This window comes from Geospiza fortis, unplaced genomic scaffold (assembly GCF_000277835.1).
Source record: "Geospiza fortis unplaced genomic scaffold, GeoFor_1.0 scaffold40, whole genome shotgun sequence".
Lineage (NCBI taxonomy): Eukaryota > Metazoa > Chordata > Aves > Passeriformes > Thraupidae > Geospiza > Geospiza fortis.
The window spans coordinates 22,261,130-22,272,806 of NW_005054297.1; the positions used below are offsets into that span (position 1 = coordinate 22,261,130).

General features: G+C 34.1%; 1 protein-coding gene across 2 annotated transcripts in view; it reads left to right on the forward strand.

Moving 5' to 3' along the window:
* GLRA3 (glycine receptor alpha 3) overlaps nt 1-8,393 on the forward strand; it is an 82,082-nt gene extending 73,689 nt beyond the window's left edge. The window contains exons 9-11 of one of the 2 annotated variants that reach the window (XM_031066123.1): nt 3,812-3,931; nt 7,455-7,457; nt 7,543-8,393. In XM_031066123.1, the coding sequence (XP_030921983.1) occupies nt 3,812-3,931; nt 7,455-7,457; nt 7,543-7,812 (393 nt within the window). In that variant the 3' untranslated portion in view covers nt 7,813-8,393. The remainder of the gene's footprint in view (nt 1-3,811; nt 3,932-7,454; nt 7,458-7,542) is intronic. The other variant, XM_014311964.2, reaches the window with a different exon arrangement.
* The last annotated feature ends 3,284 nt before the right edge of the window (nt 8,394-11,677 follow it).

The window sequence follows — 11,677 nt, forward strand, 5'->3', positions numbered from 1 at the left end:
AAAAACAGCACTTTTGTTACAAGGTGTTTTTTTCTTGAAATATGGCAGCTCTCTGAAAGCTGTTCTAAAGTTTGGAATGGGAAGAATGGGGTTCGGCAGACAGGAATTACTGGATGGGGTTAGGTAAATCACAACAAGTGAATTTCGTTTTCCTTCTTCTTTTGTCTTTTGCAAAGTCAGTTACTAGAGCCCAAACTTATGAAGTTTTGTATGTTTGTTATTCCTTTGGACTAGGTCAAACAGCTATGGTAAGTGACATAATATGTCGCTATACTTTTAGTACATTCATCTTTCTCACCATGTATTATTGTTTCTTCTGGATCTCAAGCAAATTTACCAGTTTCAACTTAAGTAATATCTCTCTTAAATGCAGGTCAATTATTATGACCACAGGATTAGGAACTGGCAGGAAGTATCTTCCTTCCTCAGAACCAAACCAAATTTCTTTTCAGCTCCCTCTTAGCAAGACTCCAAATTCACCAAAGACACTTGTTCAGCTATCACAGCCAATTACATTTCAGCCTAGAGGTATGTGAGAGAGGAACCACAATATAAAAAGGACTTCTAAGAGTAAAAGAACTTTTAAAGAAAAAAGGTTTGTGCTTGAATAACCACATTGGCTTAAGTGTTTTTCTGGATCATGGCATTCTTGAATTCACACTTAAAAATCCTTATTCTAATTTTACACTTTGCTAGACAGTCTTTAGCTTCAGGTAGATTGCCTGCTAAATTCTCATAAAATTACAGAGTTAGAATTAGAGACTTTAGAGTGCACAATAAATTATCAAGTACTTTGCTTTGATTCTGAAGGATGGGGAAGTTCATTTCAATGTTTTTCTTCACAATGTACTTCAGGTGAGGGTATTAAATATATTCAGGGGTATAGGTCTTTCCCTTCTCCCTATACCTATATGTTTCACCATGAGACAAGCTTCTCATTCTAAAATTACTTCAAAATTCTTTGTTCCTGTACAAGGTTATGATTTTAGGAAAATAGTAATTTTTCAGAAAATATTAATTTAATTAAATGTTTTTAACTCACTCTAGACAGCTCAGCTAATTGTTTCTCTCTTTCTCAATGTTTTATGAAACCTTTCCTTCAACAACAAGTATACAGGACTTGAAACACGGAGATTTTATCTCTTAAAAAGAAATTTGGATCACATCTTAAACCCTCTGTTATACAAATAATATATGAGTCTTACAGATTAAAAACTGCAGTTAATGACTTGCCTTCCTTACCACAAATGTTATTATTTATTCACCACAATTTATAACATGAAATGCAGGCCCTAGGATCATAACTCAAAGTAATTTCGTTTTCCTTCTTCTTTTGTCTTTTTCAAAGTCAGTTACTAGAGCTCAAACTTACAAAGTTTGGTATGTTTGTTATTCCTTTGGACTAGGTCAAACAGCCGCTGGCTCTCAGGGATTAGATTTTATTGACTTTGAAAACTGCCATGTATTAAGAAATGTTCATTTGACCATAAAGTCAAGAGGTGAAAGGAGTTTATGTAAAAAGGCTGCATTTAAAGTAAACTTCAGGGGCTTCCTTGAACATTACATCTTCCTTGGCAAAGAGAAAAATATTCTATTCAGTATTTATGTCCAAAACTATTAGAGAAATAAAGTAGATAGGATAACTTATTAGACTTTTTCATTCTGTATGCTTACCATCTTGGAACATTTTCCTAAGATCAGGTTTTTTTACCAGGTGAAGTCTAAGTGTTGAATACAGAGTTTTGTTGTTTTTTTTTTTTTTTTTTTTTGCCACTGGCATTTTATCTACAAGGGTACAGCAAAACTTCTAGTGATTTGACATGTTGCAAAAGTGCAAAAAATAGATCAGTTTGGAAATGTTTCATTTCAGGTATGTGTAGGGCAGCTGAAGAATTTCCAAAGTCTGTTTTCTTTGTAATTAGTAAGATATGCTTGTCGCAAGAAATATTTACTTTTACCAAGTAAAAAAGGCAAAAGTCCTATGATTGAATTTCAGTGTCTTTGGGAGGTAAGTGGATCCATTTTGCTGACTTAAGTAAAGATCATTTATACCTAATTCATCCCAGCCAAAAAAAATTCCATAAGGTCCCTTGAAATCTATTCCAATTGTTTAAAAATTGATTTTTTTCCTAATGTGTTTTTTTGGCCTGTCATAGCTTGTCTAGAAAAGACACAGAAACCAGATTGCTTCATTCCTTCATGTCACCATTTGCACATTTCCATTCAGTCTTTTTTATAAATATTCCCAGTGGACACAATTTTTGGTTTTGGTTTGCTTTGGGTTTTGGGGTTTTTGTTTTGTTTTGTTTTTTTCTCATTCACCTTCCCTGGAAATTCTCCTAATAAGCCCATATAATTCCTCCAAACTATGTTTGCAACATGAACGACATGAAACATATACAGTAACAGTTGAGAGCAGCCAAAGGATCAAGCGATGCCAGTAATACAGTTGTTTATCCAAACCAGTTACCATTTGCCTTTTAAACAACATCATGTTATTGACCCATTTCATGATTGTGATCTTCCGTATCTTCTGGGTCTTTTTCCAGAGAAACACCCTGCAGGGACATTGGCTTTCCATCTAATACAAAGCTGATTATTTCTGGCTAAATGTCATACTTACTGATTCTCCTGTATTTTTCAAATACTTTGTTTGACTCATTGCATTCAATTTTATTTCTAAACATATCTTCAAATAAATTTTCAGGTTTTCATAGTTTGGAATATTTTAAAAATTAATTTAAACTATGGGTTACGTCCTTCTGAAAACACAGAGGAGCTGGAATCTCTCTATTAAGAAGCATATGTTTGAACTCAGATAAGACCCCTGCAGTAAATTCTATTGCTATAAAATTTACAGTTCTGTACAGAACTGTAACAAGACATTTTGGCATCTAGAGTTCATCTATCCTTGTCATTTTCCTTATTCTTTTTCCACTTATCGTCACTGCCTTTTTTACACACCATCTGGTTCATTTGGGCCTCCCTTCCAGAAAACAATAACAGCATCATCAGTTCTTAGGTACCACTGCACCCTCTGGCCACCATTTTTATGATTGTAAGTATGGACTTCATTCAGTGATTCCAAATTACTTAAAGACAAATTTCTTTTCAGAGGCCTAACCCAGTTTGCACAGAACTAGCAAAAATTTTTAAGTGTCTGGGATTGTGTTATATATTCATTTACAAATGAAAGCTGTTGTTGCAACATAATATGCAACCTACTCTATGCTTTTTTCCAACAAGCATCACAGTAGGTATAGGAGGTTTTTTTTTAAAGGGTATAATGTCTTTATGGTTACACTAACGGCATAACAAATCCTGAGAACAAGGGAATTTTGGTTCCCAGTTTGAGACTTCATCTGATACTTAGCATATGAGCCACAGTTTTTTGACAAAAACAAACCTGGCCAGTGAAAAGAACTATTCAGAAATATTATGTTACCACTCCTTCAGAATGAATGTTAATTATTCATTTCCTTCCTAAAAGACAAAAGAAAAAAAAGGCAGAAAAAGAAGTCATACAGGGATACTGAAACACACCTATGATCATTGTTTTTTCTTAGTTGCATTTACATTGTATGGGCAAAATATTAACTGTGTACATATACTGAATAATAATTTGATTTTAGGTTAGCTGTTAATTTATTTAGGTTTTGGGAATATTCAGTCTATTAGTTCTATTTTCAAAATCTAAAGATCACCATATCTTTAGAGAGGAAAATAGACATGCAAACTAGATTGTCTTTAATGGTAATCATGCCTTTTTTCTTTTGTTTTCTTTTTGGTCAACCATCCATTTTGATGAAAGTATTTTCAGGGAGTTCTTGATGGAAATGAAATCAGTGAATCATTACAGCATAGCAATGGCTTGAGATGTGCAGGACGTATAGACGGGACTTTGCCTCAAATCTACAGTACAAATTTAAGGGTAAACTATTGAGAAGATGTCCCATTTGTCATAACGTGCTATCCAACCATTAACAGAGGCCCTGTCCTTTTGTCTACAATAACATCTTCCCATGTGAACTTCATATACCTTCATTGCCACCTGATGTGATGACGTGAAATGTTAGTAAAGGTACTGTCTTGTTAAATTCATAATCCATTTTGATCTGTTTAAATATGGATCAAAACATAGTACTAAAATTCTGCACTGTTTGTAGTACAAAAAAACTCAATACCACTTTCCTTCTCAAAACTGAGCAATAAAAAAGAAAGTGTTCAAATTACCAAAGTCAAGTCTTCAAATAAGTTTTTGAGTTGTTATGATGCCTTACAATCAAATGGCTATGGAGTTATTTTCAGCCCTTATATACACATTATTTCTCAAGATAAATGTGCTACCAAGCACACTAACTCAAAGCACCATAGTCACAAGACCACAAAACTCACAGTTTTCTATTTATTTATAGCTAAGTATTTTGTACAACACTGATAGAGAAGTAAATGAACTGAAATTATTTCCTTCAGACCACCGAAGAATTCTAACTTTCCAAATAAAACTTCTTATCTAAATTTTTTTCATTCCTTAATTTCATTAATTTTAATAGAAATGATAAAATGTTTAAATGTAACTGCATGCAGAACAATTTTCAAGTTTTTAATTCTAAAGCTGAATGGATGAAAAATGCATTCAAATCAAACTCTTACTAAAGTTCATTCAAAATAAGATTTTTAAAGCTTTATCAAATATCTGTAATAGTTTTCTGTAGTGATAATACACTAAAAAAGGTCACAAAAGAAACAAAAGCTTCCTTATCACTTAAAAAAATAATTCTATTCATTCAGCCAATATGCAGGACTTTTTCAGGAAGATTCACTGTAAAGGCTCTCAACTGGGTCATACAGGGCATTGTCCTTCCGATGATTTCTACATCTGTAGACTCAGACACATGCATTCTGAGACATATTTCTAGTCAAAAAGAGGGATTTTAGCCAAGTCAATCAATAGTAAAAAAAAAAGAAAAGGGGTGTCACTGGCATAAATGCCTTCAAAAAGGCACTCAAAGCTAGTGTTGATAACAACAGCAACTGCGTCTTCCCTGCTGTGCACAAGCACCCTCAGATATGAATCTGAAGCCAACCTAGTGGTCTTTCTGCATTATGGATCTGCTGGAAAACTTGCAGAACCCCATTTTGAATATTCAAGCTGCTGCCCCTAAAAGGAATTCTGGTGGCTCTTGGTGTGCTCCAGAAGGTCTTTTACTGCATATCCACCAGCCCTAGCATTTGGGCATGATTTGGATGGCTCCAGCCATCCTGCCTGTCTTCGTGGAGACACCATCCAACAGATACTGGGCAGAAATGCTGGGCTCCTACAAGGAGCTTCACATCAGTTCAACTACAAAGAGCATTTCCAGCCAGACTGCTTGCAGATGAATTACAGGAGGTCTGCAAGCACAAAAGTAAGGAGAGACTGGCCTTTAAAACATTCTAGGGGATCATTCCATTCAGGTAAACCTGAAACAAAGACAATAAAGTCTTAATATATAGTGCCTGATCCTGAAAACATGCACAGCTGAAATCCGCTACTCAAAAGCATCATTATTTATCTTACTCAGCCTGTGCAGTACATATGAAGGTATTTAAATGGCAAGTTTATAGTAAATTCTCACAGTACATGCATTTCTAACTTAATATTTCTCTTAACTGCAACACAAGACTACAGCTATTATAGAATACAAGTATATTAAAGATGTTATTTTCCATTCTTAGCTGACAGGAGAGGAACACTATTGCAGTAATTAAATCTCTGTTTTATCACGTCATCAAATAATGATCCTATCATTTTGTATTTCTGTTTTTCATTTTCATGGTAAAGTCAGTCAGTGATTTTTCCTCCTTCTTTTTTTTATGTTAATTTTTCTTTTTTTTATTTTTTAAAGGCAAATTCTAATATAGATTTTAGATATAGCAGTTTCAGTGAACTTTATCACTCTCACTATTTATTCAATTTACATTTATGAAGTATTTCAGTAGGTTGATATCTACAGCTCTGCTGGATAGTCATGCTGATGACCAAGCAGTTCACTTCAAATGTGGTAATTTATCCACATTCTTTTGTAGCTAACATATTCAATTAATATTGTGAATAAAACTTGGATTTTTTTAAACAAAGTAATTAGAAATTATTTCATGAAATTTTTAAATTTTTAAAATTAACTCTTCATTGTAAAGTTTTTTCAGATTTTCAAAATGTCAGACATTTTCAAAATGAAAAATTGGCAACTTTGGATTTAATTTGTGCTCATTGAGAAATTGCATTTTTATAAAGTAAGAGATTAAAGTAAAAAATGCTTCTATCTATTGAATTGAGATAGTAATTATTTTACTTGCTTGGGCAAGTAAATATTTTTTAGACATGTTTTAATTTCAGCTAGGAAAAGCTTTAAAATATCAAAAATTCTCCTACAAAAGAAAAATTGACAGCTGCTCAACTGTTTTTATAATAGTTATAAAACCATTTTTCAAAATACTTATTTAAGAATTAATGTAATAATTTCTGTATTTCATAAAAGTGTAAAATCCTAAAGTAAAGAGGCTAAATTAGATATGAAAAATAGAGATTCCTGAATTTAAAATTAGTATTGAAAAATGGTGAATGCCATCAAAATCACATAATTATTCTTGAATAGTCTACATAAAGAAGGAGTACACTGGAATATATTTCAGAACCAAATCTAGCCCTGACTTCACAGATTATGTATCATTTATTTGTCTGCATATGTGCCTTTTTTATTACTTGAGGATACCCAGGTAAAGAGAAGTAAAAAAGATGTCTCCAGGCACAAGATACATTTTAAAATTTTATGCTATGAAAATATGTGTATCTTCAAAACATCTACCATTTCTGTGCCGTGTGATTAAGAATCACTTTCTTTTACAGTTCCCTAATCCTGAATGTCTTTGCCAGTTTTCCCCTGAATTGACAAAAGTAGAGTCAGAAGAAAAATTGGGCCTTTAGCTTCCATTTCCTTTATTTTAAACTAAGACACTTTGCTTACTATTCTTTTTATTGGATGCATTCACAGGGAACAGCAGAAATTAGGCAAATAGATAAGATTAATTAAATATACAGTGGCCAAATAGGCAGAATTCTCACTAATATAATGAATGTGCATATCATTAGTGATTTTATGATGAGCATCCCTAGAGGCCAGGATCCTGGGTCGTAAGGCAATGTACAGACTTAATAGATGTTTTCTAAAAGAGGAGTGTGAAATTTGTCCTTTTGAAGACTGCACATATTTACTGTAAATGGGGAAACTTAAACCAAATCAGAAGTTGTGTGCCCAATTGCCACTAGTTTACTAGGCTTTCTCATTTCTCTAAATAGATTACACAATCTAAACAAACAGAAAAATTCTGTGTTTGATAGGGATGAAATTTCAACAAGATAAAGTGTGGATTCAAGAAGTCAATGAGGTAATGGTGCAACTGGTATTTAGCAGCAGGTGAGATTTCTGTAAACAATAATTAAAAAAAAAAAAACCACTTCTTGCTCTTTTTCTTTCTTTTCTTCTTTTTTTTTTCCAATAGGATGATGATACACGTGACAGTCAGTTTAGCATTACAGCATACGGAGTGGGCCCGTGTGTGCCAGCAAAAGACGGAATAACACAAAAGGGGCCAAATAATCCTGTTCAACCTGTACCAAAAAGCCCTGATGAGATGAGAAAGGTATTCATTGACCGGGCCAAGAAGATAGACACAATATCCAGAGCTTGTTTCCCATTAGCCTTTCTGATTTTCAACATTTTTTATTGGGTAATCTACAAAATCATCAGGCATGAGGACATTCACCAGTAACAAGATTGAGGATTGCAGTACGTAAAGATCTGGCTGTCACACTTAGCAGGAGGCTTTTACTTAGAAATGCACATCAGAGGAGTGATTGGAAGAGTTAAAAACAATGAGGGGAAGAAAAAGGATCCTGCATGGCCTGCAATGACCAGCTACAGTGGGATGGAAGAATGAAACCCAGAGAAGATACATCTGCTATTGCAAACTTTCCTTGTCAAACTAAATATTAACAACTTTTTCATTGAAAATCACTCTCTACTGAAGCTTTACTGCCAAGTATTTATACATATTGTTACATAGTGGTATAATTGTACAGTACTCTTTGATGGTCCTTAAATTTTTTTAATTCTGGTGTATTTTTAATTTTAAAAATGTTTCCAGAATACCCTAGGTAAATCCCACAGTATTACAGAATAGACTAGTGTTTGTAAATTTTCTTTTCATTTTACAATATAATGACAAATTACAGATTGGAGAAAACAGCTTAAAGGACTTGATGTAGTCTTAAGGACAGTACTGGTGGTTTTACAGTGAACTTATTTAACAGTTTTAAGTCATTTAATTTATTCAATGTACTTCATATTACTGTTCCCCTGGAAGGTGTGCATTGAAATAATCTCAGCACAAGGTATACAGCCTAACAGTCTACACTTCATATGAGAAATATACTAAAATTTCTAAAGTATTGATTCCTCTAAAGGATTTTTCTTCTTTTAATTTCCTATACTTTGATAATTGAAGCATATTCTTTAATCTTTTTTTTATATTTTAAGGAGTTTTTTTTTTTCCTCAATTCATAAAACAAATACAGCTTGTGAAATAGACAAATTACATCAAAATTTTGCAATGCTTCATTTTGATTCAATGCAAAGCGATCTTGGACCAAAACTGAAAGCAAAGAGTCAACCGCTTCACTGAAGCATTTGGAGGATGAATACAGTTATGTTTATGCACATTCATCTCCTATATATTACATAATTCCAGGAAGTTTAATTTATGAATGTGTCAAATTTTCTGACTCATTCCTTGAAGTTTGTTAATGTGACTTAGATACTGGTTAAGAAGCACTTCACAACTTTGGAAAAACACACAGCTCTTCTAAAACAAAACAAAAAAAAAGACCTGGATGGTCTTTTACTTTACTGGATTTCACATTAATAAATAGGAGAACAACTATTAAACTCTTAGATCTTCCCTGTTTGGGTTTAAATAAGCCATGTTAGTTGCTTCTTTGAATTGTAACACCACAGAACACATTTATGGCACCGTGTCCAGGCAAGAGTATTTACTTTTGTCAATCTATTGGCAAAACAAATCCATGCTATGATGTGGAAATATTAAGTCCAGTCAGTGAGGCTGCTTCTCATTGCAAAATATTTTTATTTTGGACATGTTTAAAATTTGTGCTTTGTTGATGATCAGAATGTGTATACAAAAGCAGAATGGGCTGGAGGCGAACATCTGGTGCACAGCCAAAGGCATGGTGCATATGAAGTAACAGAAGCAATGTAACTCTATTCTGGGGCTTGTAACATAGCAACCTTAGGTTTGGTTTGTTATTGTTTTCCTCCCAGGATTACTTAGAGAGATTCTACAATAGTAGCTCTCACATTTTGTTAAATTGTGTCAGAAAGAACATGTTTAATCCACCTTCATTTTAGACCTATTATTCTTTTATAGTTTTGCTTCATTTATAATCTAAAATTAATTCAATTCACTTTTTGCTTTCTTTTTTTTCTGATATTGTGTCTGATTTTTTTTATTGATTTCTTTATGTGCATGTTCCAAAAAATCTCATTCGCTTATGAAGGTGTAAGGGGGTATCACGAATTTATAGCTGATATTCACCTCTCTCAAAGTTAGGGCTAGTTATATTGTATGGAAACGTTAACATGTTTCTGTTATCAGCAAAATCAACTGTGTTTTGTTTAAGGGCTGTTTTCAAATGCACATAACATTTGGCATGTGATTCTATTTTAATACAATGGAACCAAGATCTCTCTGCAGCTGATGGTTTTGTGGACTTTTTTTAACGGAATCATAACAATTACCAAGGTAACATAAGCCTCTGTAGTCCACTAATGTGTTTCTCAAAAGAAAAAATAACTTCAAATTTAATCTTCATTTAGATTATTCCTAAATTACTTAGTATAAAGTCACATGGTAGAGAAAGAGAGAAATGTCATTTAAGATGGTAAGAAACTTCAAGGCACAAATGCCTGCTATTCACCACTGACAACAGGAATAGTTCAAAACTGCCAGCAGGCATGCCACCCCTCTGTGCAAAGCTGGAATCAACAGCTACTGACATCAGCTAAGATTACTGTAAGAGAGTATATGTTTGCAACTGTATAATGAAGCAGCAGGAAATGATGATAAGATGCAAGAATTGAAAGGTACTCTGCAGTATTTACCAGACTGCAGTATTTTTGTTGCACTCTCATCAAAGAGAGTGAAAATGCAGAAAAATGCTCATCACGGAGATAATGCCTGAGGCAAATGGTACCTAGCAGGCTTCCTCCTGCATACAAAAAAGACCCCATTCATTAGGCTGAAGTAATTGCTACCTCACTTCACTATCACTGGACCTGGGCTCTGCAGAGAACAAGTCCTTGGCAAAGCCACACAAGAGAGCTTCTCATAAGCACAATCCCTGTGTGACAGGATAATGCAGCTTTGTCCCAAGTCATCATTCAACATAGGTGCAGACCCTGTACTTCTCAGGTCATGTTTTTGTGGACCAGCCCTATCCTTTGAAAATTAAATACTGACACTAGAAGGACACTGTAAGACAATGAGAACAGAGACACTGGAGGATCTGGAGGAACAGCCCAGTAACAGAGCTACTGAGGAGCTGACACAGTCACCATGAAGGGAAAAAAAGATCAAGCACTCTTAGTATTTTTCCCAATCCTGCTGTGTCTCTGTAGGTACACTTGATCAGGTGGAAGCAGTAACTACAGGGGGAAACAATTTATATCATCTGCTGCAAAGTTTATGTTGTTTTGTGACAGTGGTTTCTAGCTGGGCAGATTGACTTCCACATCATCCTCTTTCTTGATAGAAGGAGAAGCCAGACAGGAAGGTACAGGATGAAAAGTCTGGGCTGTGCATAGCAGAACAGGAGCCACAGGGAGTGAGAAAGCCCAAAGCAGAGCCTGGAACCTCTTACATGACTGTCTTTTCATTCTGCACTAAAGAGAGATGTGGCCAAATCCGTGTCACCTCTCAGAAGGCAAAAAACTTCAGTACCTTGAGAGGGGAGAAGAAAAGCCCCTTAGAGGTGCAGTAGGAATTTTCCACCATCACTGTGCCAAACTCCTATGTAAATTCCAAACAGCAAAATGCATTTTATTTTTAAAAAGATATTCAAATATCAACACAATAGGCTTTCATGATTAGAGGGATGGGTTTTTTCTCTATAATGCTGATAAACTATGTGAAGATGTAAGGGAATAAGGAATACTAATATTGTACTACTTAGAACTCAGATATTTTAACACCAAAATAAAGTACATTTTACTTTCAAGGACTTTTGACAGCAAGCAGTATTGTTTAAACAGGTTAGTGTAATTCAGGAGGATTAGAGCATTTATTTAAGATTTAATCATTTTTTCAGCTCAGTCACACATTAGATTTCTTTGGATTCCTTTTCTTATCATTCATTCCAAAATCTGCTTTATAAAGAATCATTTGTGATGTGTGAGAGATGATTCTATTTACTCACTAGACAGAAATATTTAGGTGATTAAATGAGCACTTTACATTTAAGGAGTGAGATAATGCTTCCACTTTGTGTATAATCCCTTACAGAACTGTAGACTGATAGTGTAGATAAAGATAGAATATAATAAACTGTACAAAACCTTAT